At 34.4% G+C, this 17,594-nt stretch overlaps 1 protein-coding gene across 1 annotated transcript in view; it reads left to right on the top strand.

Moving 5' to 3' along the window:
- Positions 1 to 11,333, top strand: part of CYLC1 (cylicin 1) — a 100,375-nt gene extending 89,042 nt beyond the window's left edge. Inside the window, 5 exon segments of the mRNA XM_089904918.1 lie at positions 5,173 to 5,214; positions 5,217 to 5,319; positions 9,415 to 10,427; positions 10,430 to 10,545; positions 10,547 to 11,333. Of these exon segments, the coding sequence (XP_089761044.1) occupies positions 5,173 to 5,214; positions 5,217 to 5,319; positions 9,415 to 10,427; positions 10,430 to 10,545; positions 10,547 to 10,963 (1,691 nt within the window). The 3' untranslated portion in view covers positions 10,964 to 11,333.
- The last annotated feature ends 6,261 nt before the right edge of the window (positions 11,334 to 17,594 follow it).

Genomic DNA, 17,594 nt, shown 5'->3' with positions numbered 1-17,594 from the left:
CATTAATCATTAGAGAAATGCAAATCAAAGCTACAATGAGATTTCATCTCACACCAGTCAGAATGGCCATCATCAAAAAATCTAGAAACAATAAATGATGGAGAGGGTGTGGAGAAAAGGGAACACTCTTGCACTGCTGGTGGGAATGTAAATTGATACAGCCACTATGGAGAACAATATGGAGGTTCCTTAAAATACTACAAATAGAACTACCATACAACCCAGCAATCCCACTATTGGGCATATACCCTGAGAAAACCATAATTCAAAACGAGTCATGTACCAAAATGTTCATTGCAGCTCTATTCCCAATAGCCAGGAGATGGAAGCAACCTAAATGTCTATCATCGGTTGAATGGATAAAGAACTTATGTTCATTTTTGAAGAATAATGTTGCTGGGTTAAGAATCTTAAATTTGCAGGGTTTTTTTTTTTTTAGAATTTTAAATATACCCTTCCATTCTCTTCTGGCTTCTATTACTAATTTTTCCCTTTATGTCAGGATACAGAATCGGATCACCTATGTACCAAAGTAATATACACATAATCATTTATAGCACTAAAAAAGTATATTTTGAAATGAATAAAACTTTTCAGAGGTTTAACTATATTTGAATTTCCAATAATTTGAGACTAAGCCCACATCTATATCAGGCAGGCATGTTGACAGAATTTTCCCATTTCTCACTGTTCCTTGATTGCCCTTTCTAGTGTTTTCCAAAGTGAGGTGCATGTGCAGGACAATCCATTGGATTGTAGGGGCAGGATATGAGAATTTTAATTTACATATTTTATTTCATATCAAATTTTTCTATCTTAATATATAATTTATAAGGTATATTATTACAGTAGAATATGAATTATACACACATCACAATTATTGAGCTGTGCTCAAAAGAAAGTTTGAAAAAAATTACTTTAGACTGTAGGAAATAAGTCAAAATCAATGCAGGTGCAAAGTATTTTTCCCAGGATATGAAAGCAGTGATCCAGCCAGCATGTCAGACTTCCAAACTGTTAAATTTCCAAACTCCCAGGCCATATAATCTTCTAGCTACTCTATAGAATGAATATGGTTTCAACACAAACTAATAGACAATTGATCTATATTTTGTAAAAGCAAAACAACAAGCTTTGGCTATTTCAGAAATCTATGAAGTTTCCTGTTTCAAGACAATTGAAAGCAGTGATTCTTAACTTCAACTGAGTTTCCAAATAACTTGGAGAGTTTTTCAATACAGGCTTGATAAAGCCACACACAGATGTTCTGCTTCATGGGTCCAGGAGCAGTTCTCAGACATGTTTACATTTTAAAAATGTCCAAGTTAATTATCATATTTACCTCTAGTTGAGAACCACTGGACTAGATATTTTTATTACTCAGTGTCTCCAAAATCTTTCTAAGTAAGTCAGTAGTTATTTAATGATGAATATGGACCAGGCTTTGTGCTGGTACCAAAGCTGTACTTAGGAAATGAAAATAAATTTGACTCATATATAAATATATTTGATTTTGACCTATTTTTGTTTGTTTTTACAAACTTGATGGCTTAGGTCAGTCAAAAAATCATGCTCTAAAGTATTTGTGTATATAAGTACAATCTCAGAATTAACAGTGGTCACAATCTACTGTTCCTCTTAACTAATAAGGAAGTAATATTTAAAAATAAATAAAATAATTTTTTTAAAAACGTAAAAAATTTAAAAATAGCCCATAAAAATTAAACAATAAAAATAAATTATACCGTGTGTATCCTCGATGGGCAGTACAATTATTACCAGAATAAATGAGTACTTTCCAAGATTTCTCAAAGCATTACTATTAAAGGCATCTTAGTAATAATAGTCATTATTATTATTAGCCATAATACAAATTCAATTAAACATTTTCTTTTTTTTAACAGACGAGAAGTAAACATCAGAACATATGATAATTCCTTACCAAGTAAGGATTTAGTCTTTGGAGCTCAATATTATTTAGATTATATTTGAAAATAATTTTAGGGAAAATGACTAGTCTCTTCCATTCAATGTGATAAAGCTTAAATGCCCTGAATTTTTGCTAAAGTTTAAGAGAATCATGTATATTGGTGTGTGTGTGTGTGTGTGTGCGTTTAAAGTATTTCTGGCCTTGATGTGGGTTTCTACTAGCTATTTTAAAAGGAAATATTTAGTTCTTCCTAATTATAAAAATCAAACTTATTTGCAAAAGGTTTTCTTGTTTTTAAAATTCACCATTACAAAACTCAAAGTAGAGAAGGAAAATATAGTCAGAAAGATGAAAGTGGATATTCCAGGTGTTGAAAAGCTACAACTATAGAAGAGTTCTCCTTAATATATTGAGCTGAAATCCACCTGCACTGCTACAACTTTTAACCATTGGTCTAGTTATTCCCTCATGAAACATGTAGGTGAAATCTCTAACATTGTAATTAAGAGCATGTATTCTGGAGCCAAACTATCTGTGTTTGAATCTTAACTCTTCTACTTACTTTATGATTTGGGGGCAAGTAATTTAACCTCTCTCAGTGCTCTATTTTTCTATATCTGTAAAATGGAGGCAATTATAAATTATATTACCTAATTCAAAGGGTTGTGATGATTAATAAGTTGATATATGTAAAGTGCTTAAAACATAGTCTAGCATATAGTAAACACTGTATAAGTGTTAGCAGTTGCAGCTATCCTATTATTACTTTTGCTACCATTCTTGTATATACCAGCTCTTTAAATGTTTGAGTATAATGATCGCATCTCTCATTAACCTCCTCATCTCCAGGAGAAGTATCTGAATTATCTCAATACCTCCTCTTTTGATAGTTCCCAGATAGTTTGATCCCCTAATCACTCTATTCTGGGTGCCCTCAAATGTGTACATGCCCTTTCTGAGTATAATTGCTTTACAATGGTGTGTTTGTTTCTGCTTTATAACAAGGTGAATCAGTTATACATATGTATATATCCCCATATCTCTTCCCTCTTGCGTCTCCCTGCTGCCCACCCTCCCTATCCAACACTTCTGGCTGGTCACAAAGCACCGAGCTGATCTCCCTGTGCTATGCAATTGCTTCCCACTAGTTATCAATTTTATATTTGGTAGTGTATATATGTCCATATATACATTACCACTCTCTCACTTTGTCCCAGCTTACTCTTCCCCCTCCCCATGTCCTCAAGTCAATTCTCTAATAGGTCTGTGCCTTTATTCTCATCTTGCCCCTAGGTTCTTCATAAACTTTTTGTTTGATTCCATATATATGTTACCATACGGTATTAGATTTTCTCCTTCTGACTTACTTCACTCTGCATGACAGACTTTAGGTCCATCCACCTCACTACAAATAACTGAGTTTTGTTCCTTTCTATGGCTGAGTAATATTCCATTGTATATATGTGCCACATCTTCTTTATCCATTCATCTGTCGATGGACACTTAGGTTGTTTCCATGCCCTGGTTACTGTAAATAGAGCTGCAAAGAACATTGTGGTACATGACTCTTTTGCAATTATGGTTTTCTCAGGATATATGCCCAGTAGTGGGATTTCTGGGTCAGATGGTAGTTCTCTTTTTAGTTTTATAAGGAAACTCCATATTGTTCTCCATAGTGGCTGTATCAATTTACATTCCCACCAACAAAGGGTTCCCTTTTCTCCACACCCTCACCAGCATTTATTGTTTCTAGATTTTTTGATGATGGCCATACTGACCAGTGTGAGATGATATCTCATTGTAGTTTTGATTTACATTTCTCTAATGATTAACGATGTTGAGCATTCTTTCATATGTTTGTTGGCAATCTGTATATCTTCTTTGAAGAAATGTCTATTTAGGTCTTCTGCCCATTTTTGGATTGGGTTCTTTGTTTTTTTGATATTGAGCTTCATGAGCTGCTTGTAAATTTTGCAGATTAATCCTTTGTCAGTTGCTTCATTTGTAAATATTTTCTCCAAGTCAATCTACAGATTCAATGCAATCCCTATCAAAGTATCACTGGCTTTTTACACAGAACTAGAAAAAAATTTTCACAATTTGTATGGAAACACAAATGACCCCGAATAGCCAAAACAATCTTGAGAAAGAAAAATGGAGCTGGGGGAATCAGGCTCCCTGACTTCAGACTATACTACAAAGCTACAGTAATCAAGACAGTATGGTACTGGCACAAAAGCAGAAATATAGATCAATGGAACAGGATAGAAAGCCCAGAGATAAACCCACAAACATATGGTCACCTTATCTTTGATAAAGGTGGCAAGAATATACAGTGGAGAAAAGGCAGCCTCTTCAATAAGTGGTGCTGGGAAAACTGGACAGCTACATGTAAAAGAATGAAATTCGAACACTCCCTAACACCATACACAAAAATAAACTCAAAATGGATTAAAGACCTCAACGTAAGGCCAGACACTATCAAACTCTTAGAGGAAAACATAAGCAGAACACTGTATGACATAAATCACAGCAAGGTCCTTTTTGAGCCACCTTCTAGAGAAATGGAAATAAAAACAAAAATAAACAAATGGGACCTAATGAAACGTAAAAGCTTCTGCACAGTAAAGGAAACCATAAACAAGGCAAAAAGACAAGCTTCACGCCCTTTCTTTAAATAAGGGTTTCAGACCTTCATGTAGCATTTGGGTTTATGGCCGTAATTTCTGTGACTTGGGAGGTCATTGGGGTCAGAGGAGAACTAAAAGATGCACTTAGGTTTAAGGAATCGAGAGTTTTACTGACTATTCTCGGGATTGTGCTAGCTATTATTGGGATTATAAAAAAAGACGTTATATTTGTTGCAATCCAACCAAAATGACATAAAGAAAAAAAACAACACAGTTGAGTTGATGGAGATGTTTTGATGGAAACAGTGAATTTTTCTCTATTTTCCCTTCTTACAGTTTGATTGTATTATTGTAATTATTATGATTTAAGTAACTGAAAATTGATTTCATCTAGAAAATAAAATTACAAATGTCATTTTAAAGTTACTTTGGTGCTAAATGGAGAAATCAGTTTTTATCTTTCCTAACTAATATGCAAATAAGCTACAAACTCCAGGGGGGAAAGCTATATTTTGAGTGACAACTTAATATATTTATTGCTCAAGAATAGTTCAGGGCTGATGAAAGTCTGGCTATTAACTGCAAATTGTTTATTATTCCCTCTTATTTCAGTCAGGGAATCAAGCAGAAAATTATGGAATCAACAATACTTCACTTTACATTTCCCAAACCACCACAGCCAGGTAGTAAAAAGAGATTAAGAACTTCAGAAACACAAACTGCAGTTCTTGTAAATATTAAGGTCATTTATTACGAAATTTAAGATGAGACAATATATAAATATAAATTATATATATATATAATTTGAATTTTACTACCAATTGGAAGCAGATATTTCTAAATTTATAACTCCCTGTATAGTAGATTGCCTCCAACTACTTCAGATTAAACTTTATTTATACGTGGTTCTCAATTTCAAAGGCATTATATACCTCATAGGCTAGGTAAGCTGGAGAATCTAATGTTGCAACTGGAGGGATCTATCAGGAAAATTTAACCGGCCACAAAACAACATATAAAATTTGAGTCTTAGAAGAGGAGACAATTTTTTCTAAACATCTTTATTGGAGCATAATTGCTTTACAATGCTGTGTTAGTTTCTGCTTTATAACAAAGTGAATCGGCTATACATATACATATATCCTTATACTTCCTCCCTCTTGCATCTCCCTCCCACCCTCCATAACCCACCCCTCTAGGTGGTCACAAAGCACCGAGCTGATCTCCCTGTGATATGCAGCTGCTTCCCACTAGCTATCTATTTTTACAATTGGTAGTGTATATATGTCAATGCCACTCTCTCACTTTACCCCAGCTTACTCTTCCCCCTCCCTGTATCCTCAAGTCCATTATCCAGGTCTGTGCCTTTATTCCTGTCCTGCACCTAGGTTTTGCAGAGCCATTTTTCTTTTTTTTTAGATTCCATGTATATATGTTAGCATATGGTATTTGTTTTTCTCTTTCTGGCTTACTTCACTCTGTATGACAGACTCTAGGTGCATCCACATCACTACAAATAACTCAATTTCGTTTCTTTTTATGTCTGAGTAATATTCCATTATATATATGTTCCACATCTTCTTTATTGATTCATCTGTCGATGGACATGTAGGTTGCTCCATGTCCTATTGTAAATAGTGCTGCAGTGAACATTGTGGTACATGATGCTTCTTGAATTATGTTTTTTTCAGAGTATATGTCCAGTAGTGGGATTGCTGGGTTGTATGGTAGCTCTATTTTTAACTTTTTAAGGAACTTCCACACTGTTCTACATAGTGGCTATATCAATTTTCGTTCCCAACAACAGTGCAAGAGGGTTCCCTTTTCTCCACAACCTCAGCAGCATTTATTGTTTGTAGATTTTTTGATGATGGCCATTCTGAACACTGTGAGGTGATATCTCATTGTAGTGTTGATTTTCATTTCTCTAATGATTATGATGTTGAGCATTCTTTCATGTGTTTGTTGGCAATCTGTATATCTTCTTTGGAGAAATGTCTATTTAGGTCTTCTGCCCATTTGGCATTGAGTTGTTTGTTTTTTTTATATTCAGCTACATGAGCTGCTTGTAAATTTTGGAGCTTAATCCTTTCTCACTTGCTTCCTTGCAAATATTTTCTCCCATTCTGAGGGTTGTCTTTCTGTCTTGTTTATGTTTTCCTTTGATATGCAAAAGCTTTTAAATTTCATTAGGTCCCATTTGTTAATTTTTGTTTTTATTTCCACTTTTCTAGGACGTGGGTCAAAAAGGATCTTGCTGTGATTTATGCCATAGAGTGTTCTGCCTATGTTTTTGTCTAAGAGTTTGATTAGTGTCTGGCCTTAAATTTAGGTCTTTAATCCATTTTGAGTTTATTTTTGTGTATGGTGTTAGGGAGTATTCTAATTTCATTCTTTACATGCAGCTGTCCTGTATTCCCAGCACCACTTATTGAAGATGCTGTCTTTTCTCCACTGCATATTCTTGCCTCCTTTATCAAAAATAAGGTGACCATATGTGCATGGGTTTAACTCTTGCTTTTCTCTCCTGTTCCATTGATCTATATTTCTGTTTCTGTGCCAGTACCATACTGTGTTGATTATTGTAGCTTTGCAGTATAATCTGAAGTCAGGGAGCCTGATTCTTCCAACTCCATTTTTCTCTCTCAAGATTGCTTTGGCTATTCAGGGTCTTTTGTGTTTCCATAAAATTGTGAAATATTTTGTTTTGGTTCTGTGAAAACTGCCATTGGTAGTTTGATAATGGTTGTGTTGAATCTGTAGATTACTTTCGATAGTATAGTCACTTTCACATGTTGATACTTCCAATCCAAGATCATGGTGTATGTCTTCATCTGTTTGTATTACCTTTAATTTCTTTCATCAATGTCTTATAGTTTTCTGCATACAGGTCTTTTCTCTCCCTAGGTAGGTTTATTCCTAGGTTTTTTCTTCTTTTTGTTACAATGATAAATATGAGTGTTTCCTTAATTTCTCTTTCAGATTTTTCAATATTAGTGTATAGGAATGCAAGAGAGTTCTGTGCATAATTTTATATCCTGCTGTTTTACCAAATTCATTGATTAGCTCTAGTAGTTTCCTGGTTGCATCTATAGGATTCTCTATGTTTAGTATCATGTCATCTGCAAACAGTGACAGCTTTACTTCTTCTTTTCCAGTTTGGATTCCTTTTATTTCTTTTTCTTGTCTGATCACTGTGGCTAAACCTTCCAAAACTATGTTGAATAATAGTGTTGAGAGAGGAAAATCTTGCCTTGTTCCAGATCTTAGTGAAAATGTTTTCAGTTTTTCACCATTGAGAATTATGTTGGCTGTGGATTTTTCATATATGACCTTTATTATGTTGAGGTAAGTTCCTTTTATGCCTACTTTCTGGAAGTTTTTTATCATAAATGTTTTTTGAATTTTGTCAAGTGCTTTTTTGCATCTATTGAGATGATCATATGTTTTTTCTCTTTCAATTTGTTAATATGGTGTATTACATTGATTGATTTGCATATATTGAAAAATCCTTGCATTCCTGGAATAAACCTCACTTGATCATGGTGTATGATCCTTTTAACGTGATGTTGGATTCTCTTTGCTAGTATTTTGTTGAGCATATTTCCGTCAATGTTCATCAGTGATATTGGCCTGTAGTTTTCTTTCTTTGTGACATCTTTGTCTGGTTTTCATATCAGGGTTATTGTGGCCTTGTATAATGAGTTTAGGAGTGTTCCTCCCTCTGCTATATTATGGAAGATTTTGAGAAGGATAGATGTTTGCTCTTCTCTAAATGTTTGATAGAATTCGCCTCTGAAGCCATCTGTTCCTGGGCTTTTGTTTGTTGGAAGATTCTTAATCACAGTCTCAATTTCACTACTTGAGGAGCACATCTTGATGAGGTTTCAGGGCCTTTCCATTTTCTTTAATCTGGCATTCAAATACTAGATACTTGGAGATTCACGTTTTCTACTGCTTTTATAAAGTGAAGTTATTCTATCAACTAACAAAAAGAAAAGGTAACCTACCGAGGTCACCCAGATATCAAAATATATTTTAAAAGTATCTCCCAAAGCAGGGTCACAGTCAATGCATTTATTCAATGGTCATTTTTACATCTGTAGAGATCAAAGTTTCATGCTTCTCTTCATTGTCCTCTTTTAATTCCATATAACAATTTAACTGACTGGTGATATCCCTAATGGATAGCTGAAGGAGTATAAGAAGTAAATGTAAATTAGTCTATGTGGCCACTATGACAACCAGATTTGAGAAATGTTTGGGTTGGAGTAAAAAATATACACTATTGTTACACTAAGAAATGTGTATATAATATTTGTTTTATTTTATGTCTTTGTTTTTGGCAGTATTTCACAGCAGGGATCTTAGGCTTTCAATCTGTTCAGAGACCTTGAAAGTAGGTGTAGAAATCAAGCTAGGCCTGAAGCCTATAAAATTGTAGCCTATCATAAGAATTATCATAAAAACCTTCAAGGGCATCAGCTTATTTCTGATCTGACTTGTGGCTGAGGGGTACATTAAATGTTCCAAAAGATCTCTCCCCTGTAGGAGTCCAAATGGAACATATTATCAGTTATGAGGACAGGACCTGAAATGTCATGGATCATGTGGGCCTGCTCTGATCCTAATATTAATCACTGAGGAAATTCGAAGGTTCCTCCTAAATTTATTTTATTTCCAAAGTGGAGTTGTCTCACATACACACACAAACACACACAGAATGTTGAAAAGGAAAAAAAAACTATTTAAATAGATGGTTATTTAAAAGCTAGACTATTTTTATGTTTCAATATAACAAGATATAACTAATTCAAAAAACACATCATTATTCTAACCAAATTTTTTTCATAGACATGACAAAAGAAATTTAGATGAAGCTCAGAAGCCAGCTCATATATGGATAACACATTCGTTAAGAAAAACATTTCAAAGGTCGTCTATTAATTTAACTATCAGGAGACAGGCTTCATTCAGACATTCTTATACTCTTATCACTCATTCTAAAAAGGCAGAATCTAAAAAGTCCAAAGATGACAAAAAAGGAACAACTTTGAAGAAAGTTTCCAAGAAAGCTATAGGCCCACACAAAACAACTTTAGAATCCAAGAAAACAGTAAATAATGAGAAACCTAAAAGAGGAAATAAAGCAGATAAAACTCCATCAAAATCATCACATGAAAGTCAACTATCTAAGAAGTCAAAGTCCAATTCAGAAACAAACCCAGAATCCAAAGGTTCTAAGTCAGTCTCAATAAAGGATAAAAAAAAAGATAAGAGATATTCAAAGGATTCCAGGGAGATGGATTTTGAATCCATATGTACAAAGAAGTATTATAGGAGCTCAAAGAACAATCGTGATGCCAAATCAGAGATTTGCTCAAAAAGTAATTCAAATATGGATTTAATGATGTATTTAGAGGAGTCTGGTGCTGAACCCATGGAATTTGATATGTGGTTAAATAACTACTCACAGAATAATTTTAAAAAGCTTCCAAAGAAGGATGCAAAAAAGGATACAAAGGGGAAGGGCTCTGATGCTGAATCTGGAGATTCAAAAGATGCAAAGAAAGATGAGAAGAAAGATAAGAAAAGTACAACGAAAGACAGCAAGAAGGGTACAAAGAAGGACGCAGAGTCTACTGATGCAGAATCTGGAAACTCAAAGGATGCAAAGAAAGATTCAAAGAAAGGTAAGAAAGATTCAAAGAAAGATGACAAAAAAGATGGCCAGAAGGATGCAGAAGAATCTGTAGATTCAAAAGATGCAAAGAAAAATTCAAAGAAAGATGACAAGGAAAAGGATGCCAAGAAGGATGTTGTGTCTACTGATGCTGATTCTGAATCTGAAGGGGATACAAAAATGGGTAAAAAGATTCAAAGAAAGATGACAAAAGGAAGTCTACAATGAAGTCTGAAGAGTCTATTGAAACCAAGTCTGATTGGGAATCAAAGAAGGACAAGAGGATTAAAAGAAGGTTAAGAAAGATTCAAAAAAGATGCAAGCAAGAAGGATGCAAAGAAGGACCTAGAGTCTAGTGATGCTGAATCTGATGTGTCTTCCAAGAAAAACCTAAAGAAGCCTGAAACATTGAAAAGTTCAGATGCTGAATCTGAAGAGTCACTATATAAACTTAGGCCTAAAAGGATAGTTGATGAATCAGATGCCACATCTACAGATTCAAAGAAGGAAGCACTGGAACCAAAGAGAAATTTCAAAATGCCATCCAAAAGGACTACATTCAAAGAAAAAGGGAAAAAAGTAGGTACAGGTAGAGATCCTCCATCAAGAGAAAGACCACCACTACTTCCTTGTGAGACTTTACTGCCATCACCTAGGGCCAAACGTCTCTGTGGGTGCCAGAATCCTCCTCCACCTCCAAAGCCAAGATATGCTCCTTAGGTATGATTACTCCTGTTTTATTTTTAGAGAAAATTGGATTAAAAATGAAAGATAGTTTTAATTTTTGAGTTTATATGTTCTCTGAAGAATAGTTCCATTTTCCTGGAATACTGACAAGTTTGGGGCTCACAGATGAGAAAGATGAAAAGTACTTCAAAAGGACTCAATAGATTTGCAAAACAAATGTCAAAAAGTTAAAAATAATATTTAGACTGGAGCAGAGAGAACTGGCTTGTGATTTAAGAAAATATTTATAATTATTTTTAAAAAGAGTCATACTACAAAAGTGATTAACTGTTCTATACTTATGAAAGAACCAAAAGGAAAATGACTAAAAATTCTAAAGGACAGATTTTAATGAGAAATAAAGACATTTCCTAGGCAGTTGCCGCATATAGTAAAAACTCAACCAAATTCAGACACAGCAAGATAGAAATATAGTATACTAGGATTCAGATATGCAAAAACAATATTTAATTATTTAATCCATATCTTTATGAGCGGTCTTTCTTACTGATAATTAGGGGGGAAAAGTTAACTTGCTGGAAGTAACTAGATTTTCTCTGGTTTATAGCAGTCTCTTCAAGGTTAATCCAATCACTTTGGAGGTAAATACTCTGTAAATTTAAAATTTCTATTTCTCTCCTTTAGAAGATCTCGCTTTCAAACCCCCTTCCTTCAAAACCTGGCTGTAAGGGGAAGCTTAGTTAGACATCTCATTTTGGATGGAAGGGCTGCTCTTCCCATTGTTGTCCTCCCTTTTTGGGTCTCTGATCTTTGGTTGAAGTGTAATTCATTTGCATGGTTTCTGGGAATAAGTCTGTGTTTCCTCTACTTTTGCACAGTGTTAATTGTCTGTTCTCAGCATGGTAGGTCTGATGTTCTCTGTGCTGCTAAATTCAGAACATCTGTAGATATGGCTGGGTCTCGACCTTGAACTTTATACTTAATTAATTTTTTCCCGCCCTTTTTCCTCTTCCTCCCTGTCCCCCTATTTTTGTTTTTCCCTCTCAGAGAGCTTCTATTTTCTCTTCTAGATTAGTGAGAATCTCCCTTTACCTTGTATTCCAAGTTTTTTCTATCCTTTGTTTATAATAAAACCTTATATATTGACCTCCATTTGCTCTTCATATATTTTCCATTTGTGGGAGGGATTTATAAATTCCTTTTATCTCTCTCAGAAAGCCTGGCTTTTAAGTCCATTTTTCTCCTGGTGGACTCAAAATGTCAGCTTTGACACTCAAAGCTGAGTAATGACTCCATTATTTAGAGTTCAGTCTTAGAGGTTAAGTCAATGGGTGGATAGTCACAAGAGCAAGATTTATAAGGAATGAAAATATGTTGGTGGATAATTTTTAAGATAAATGAGAAAAAGTGACACTCAAAAAGCTGAATTCTTTTCCAAAAGCAGTTTTTATGAAAAATAAGTAAAATACAAGAAAACAATACAACAAAATTCTTTGGACCGATGATTAATTTTAACTGTAAAAAAGAACTTTCAGGGTATGTTCCGGCCTTGTATATATTCACACCAAGTCTCTTTAATAAACTTCCATGTGCATAGCTACCATCTATTTATGCTTTTCCATACCTACCATTTCACTAAAACTGCTCTTTTCAGAATTACCAAATACCTTCTTGTATTCACATATACTGGTCTCTCTTCTCTCCTCATGTTATTCTATAGTCCAGCAGCATTTAAACCCACTACTTCTTCTTTCTAAAAACACTTTACTTGACTCTATGCTCTCCTGTTCTTCTTTCTACTTACTGGTAGCTTTTCGCCACTTTTATTGTATCCTACTCTTCCTCGCCTTTAACGTCGGAATGATCTAAGACTTGGTCCTGGAACTTCTCTATCTAAAATTCTCCTTTCATGAGTTCATCTCATTCAACAGTTTTAAATATCATCTATGTATTGATAACTCCAAAATTAATATATCCAACTTTGGTCTTTCCAAACAGTTCCAAATCCTTATATCTAATTGCCTACTTGAAAATTTCAGTGTAGAGCCTACTAGACATCTCAGACTTAATATATCTCAATAATACTCTTAACCCATCCCAAAACCTATTCCTCCCCAGTATTCTCCATCTTAATAAATGTCACTGTGATCCACCCATTTAATCTTATAAAATCTGGATATCATGTATGATTCTGCTCTTTTCCTCATCCCCCACATGTAATCAATCAGTAAGACTTGTCTACCTTATCTCCAAAATGTATCCTGAATCAGTCCACTCCTACCTTCTCAATCACTACCACCTAAATGGTCCCAATCATCATCATAATCTTTGCTGGAATACTGCAAGAGTTCCTAGCTAGCCTTGCTACTTCTACTCTCCACTGCTTAAAACACTCTCGTGGTTTCCCATTATATTCAGAATAAACCAAGGCTACTTACCCTGCCTTTCACTGCATATATTATCCAGCTCCTGCCTATTTTCCACCCTCATCTTGAACCAATTTTCCATTTTATTTTATGATCTAGCCAAACCACATTCTTTTTGTTTCTCATACACACCAAGATTGTTTCCTTGCCAAGATTTTGCATATGCTGTTCCCTCTGCTTGGAATGCTTCTCCCCAGATCTTTGTATAACTACTCCTTCTCATCATTTAGTTTTTCAGCATAAATATTATCTCTTTAGAGAAGGCTTTCCTGATTACTATATCCTATGTTATCCCCTCCCACAACAACTGTCTAGTCACTCTTCTAACCTGAATCCTACCTTATATTTCTTCATAGAATGTATCTTTATATAAAATTCTATATTTATTCATGTGTTTATTAGTTATATTCACCATTAGAATTTAGGCTCCATGCAACAGTGAGCCTGATCTGTATTTTCATTTCTGTATCCACAGTTCAAAAGCAGCACCTGGACTGCATTCGATTGGTTAAGAATTTGATCTCTCTAAAAGAGCTGCAGATCCTATCACACTAGTGGACTTTCTGACATCCATTTTTCCAGGCATTCCTACTCTAGCAATATTAGACTAAAATGAATAAACAACAGGCATTTTGGAAGGGGAGAAATCACAATAGTGCAAGTTACATTCTAATTGATGTCTGAAAAGAAAATATATGTATCCTTCTCACTTTTGAGTGAGATATTTATGACCATACTGTGTTAATGCATCTTAGGTCTTTTTTAGTATAAGTTTGAAAAACCATGCCCTTATTCCTCTGACTGGAGTCCTACTGATTTTCACAGCAACACAAAAGTAAGGCTAGTGCTTTGTTTCAGGGCCAGCTCTGTTTATATTTCTGGATTAAAATAATTCATATTTGAATTATGTTTGTAAAACTTGACATGCTCCTCAACTATGAATGAAGAATTCTTTATATTACACTTACTGGAGTAGAAAACTAGTCTTAATTTAGAGTGTTTTGTTTTCCATTCTACTTTTTTTCTTTCTAATTTTATTTAGATATAATTGACATGCACCACTATATTAGTTTCAGATATACAACATAATGATTCGATATTTGTATAGTTGTAGAAATTTACCACAACAAGTCTATTTAACCTCCATCACCATGAATAGTTACAAAATATATTTTTGTGTGATGAAAACTTTTAAAATGTACTCTCTTAGCATTGTCAAATATACATACAGTATTATTGACTACAGTGACCCTGCTGTACATTGTATCTCCATGACTTATTCATTTCATAACTGGAAGTTTGTACTTTTTAACCATTTTGACCCATTTTGTCCACTCCCTAGCCTTTCCACATCTGACAAAAACCAATCCATTTTCTGTAATTCAGTTTTTTTTTTCATTTTTTTAAAAAAAATTCCTGCATATAACTGAGATCATACAGTATTTGTCTTTTTCCTTTTTTAATAATTTTTCTTAGAGTATAGTTTATTTACAATGTTGTGTAAGTTTCAGGTGTACAGCAAAGTGAATCAGTTATACATATACAAATATCCACTCTTTTAGATTCTTTTCCCATATAGGTCATTACAGAGTATTGAGTAGAGTGCCCTGTGCTATACAGTAGGTCCTTATTAGCTATCTATTTTATATATAGTAGTGTGTATATGTCAATCGCAATTTCCCAATTTATCCCTCTCCCCACTTTCCCCCCTGGTAACCAAAAGTTTCTTTTTTACATCTGTAACTCTATTTCTGTTTGGTAAATGAATTCATTTGTACCATTTTTGTAGATTCCACAGATAAATGATATCATATACTTGTCCTCTTTCTGACTTCACTCAGTATGAAAACCTCTAGGTCCATCCATCTTGCTGCAAATTGCATTATTTTGTTCTTTTTAATTGCTGAGATATATCCATAGTATATATGTACCACATATTCTTAATACATTCCTCTATTGATGGATATTTCAGTTGCTTCCATGTCTTGGCTATTGTAAATAGTGCTGCAATGAACATTGGAGTGCATGTATCTTTTCGAATTAGGGTTTTCCTTAGGTATATGCCTAGGAGTACGATTGCTGGATCATATGATAGTTCTATATTTAGTTTCTTAAGGAACTTCCATAGTGTTCTCCATAATGTTTGTATGAATTTACATTCCACCAACAGTGTAGGAGGGTTCTGTTTCTTCCACACACTCTCCAGCATTTCCTGTTAGTAGATTTTTGATGATGACCATTCTGACTGGTGTGAGGTGATACCTCATTGTAGCTTTGATTTGCATTTCTCTAATGATTAGTGATGTTGAGCATCCTTTCATGTGTTTGTTGGCAATCTGTGTATCTTCTTTGGAGAAATGTCTATTTAGGTCTTCTGTACATTTCTGGATTGGGTTTTTGGGGTTTTTTGATACTGAGCTGCATGAGCTACTTGTAAATTCTGGAGATTAATCCTTTTTCAGTTGCTTCATTTGCAAATATTTTCTCCCATTCTGAGGGTTGTCTTTTGGTCTTCTTCATGGTTTCCTTTGCTGTGCAAACCCTTTAAGTTTCATTAGATCCCATCTGTTTATTTTTGTTTTTATTTCCATTTCTCTAGGAGGTGGGTCAAAAAGGATCTTGCTGAGATTTATGTCATAAAGTGTTCTGCCTATGTTTTCCTCTAAGAGTTTGATGGTGTCTGGCCTTACATTTAGGTCTTTAATCCATTTTGAGTTTATTTTTGTGTATGGTGTTAGGGAGTGTTCTAATTTCATTCTTTTATATATAGATGTCCAGTTTACCCAGCACCAATTACTGGAGAGGCTTTCATTTTTACACTGTAAATTCTTGACTCCTTTATCAAAAATAAGGTGACCATATGTGTGTGAGTTTATCTTTGGGCTTTCTATCCTGATCCATTGATCTATATTTCAGTTTCTTCTGCCAGTACCATACTGACGTGATTACAGTAACTTTGTAGTATAGTCTGAAGTCAGGGAGCCTGATTCCTCCAGCTCCATTTTTCTCAAGATTGCTTTGGCTAATCAGGGTCTTTTGTGTTTCCATACAAATAGTGAAAGATTTTTTCTAGGTCTGTGAAAAATGCCAGTGGTAGTTTCATAGGGATTGCATTGAATCTGTAGATTGCTTTGTGTAGTAGAGTCATTTTCACAATGTTGATTCTTCCAACCCAAAAACATGGTATATCTCTCCATCTGTTTGTATCATCTTTAATTTCTTTCATCACTGTCTTATACTTTTCTGCCTACAGGTCTTTTGTCTCCTTAGATATGTTTATTCCTAGGTATTTTATTCTTTTTGTTGCAATAGTAAATGTGAGCATTTCCTTAAATTCTTTTCAGATTTTTCATCATTAGTGTATAGGAATGTCAGAGATTTCTGTGCATTAATTTTGTATCCTGCTACTTTACCAAATTTATTGATTAGCTACAGGAGTTTTCTGGTAGCATCCTTAGGATTCTGCATGTAAAATATCATGGCATCTGAAAACAGTGACAGCTTTACTTCTTTTCTGATTTGGATTACCTTTATTTCTTTTTCTCTCTGATTGCTGTGGCTAATACTTCCAAAACAATTTTGAATAATAGTGGTGAGGATGGGCAACCTTGTCTTGTTCCTGATCTTAGTGAAAGTGGTTTCAGTTTTGCACCATTGAGGACGATGTTGGCTGTGTGTTTGTCATGTATGGCCTTTATTACGCTGAGATTAGTTCCCTTTCTGCCTACTTTCTGGAGAGGTTTTTTTAATCATATATGGGTGTTGAATTTTGTCAAAGCTTTTTCTGCATCTATTGAGATGATCATATGGTTTTTATTCTTCAGTTTGTTAATATAGTGTTTCATATTAATTGATTTGCATATACAGAAGAATCATTGCATTCCTGGGATAAACCCTACTTGATCATGGTGTATGATCCTTTTAATGTGCTGTTGGATTTTTTTGCTAGAATTTTGTTGAGGATTTTTGCATCTAAGTTCATTAGTGATATTGGACTGGAATTTTCTTTCTCTGTGACATCATTTTCTGGTTTTCTCATCAGGGTGATAGTCGCATTGTAGAATGTGTTTGGGAGTGTTCCCCTCTCTGTTATATTGTGCAAGAGTTTGAGAAGTATAGGTGTTAGCTCTTCTCTAAATGTTTGATAGAATTCGCATGTGAAGCCACCTTTTCCTGGGCTTTTGTTTGTTGGAAGATTTTTAAGCACAGTTTCAATTTCAGTGCTTGGGTTTTGTCTG

The sequence above is a fragment of the Delphinapterus leucas genome, chromosome X (assembly GCF_059928025.1).
Source record: "Delphinapterus leucas isolate spDelLeu-1000000601 "Yukka" chromosome X, BTC_Dleu_Yukka2, whole genome shotgun sequence".
Classification (NCBI taxonomy): Eukaryota; Metazoa; Chordata; class Mammalia; order Artiodactyla; family Monodontidae; genus Delphinapterus; species Delphinapterus leucas.
The sequence above is the reverse complement of the archived record's forward strand: the minus strand, read 5'-3'. Positions and strand labels throughout refer to the sequence as shown.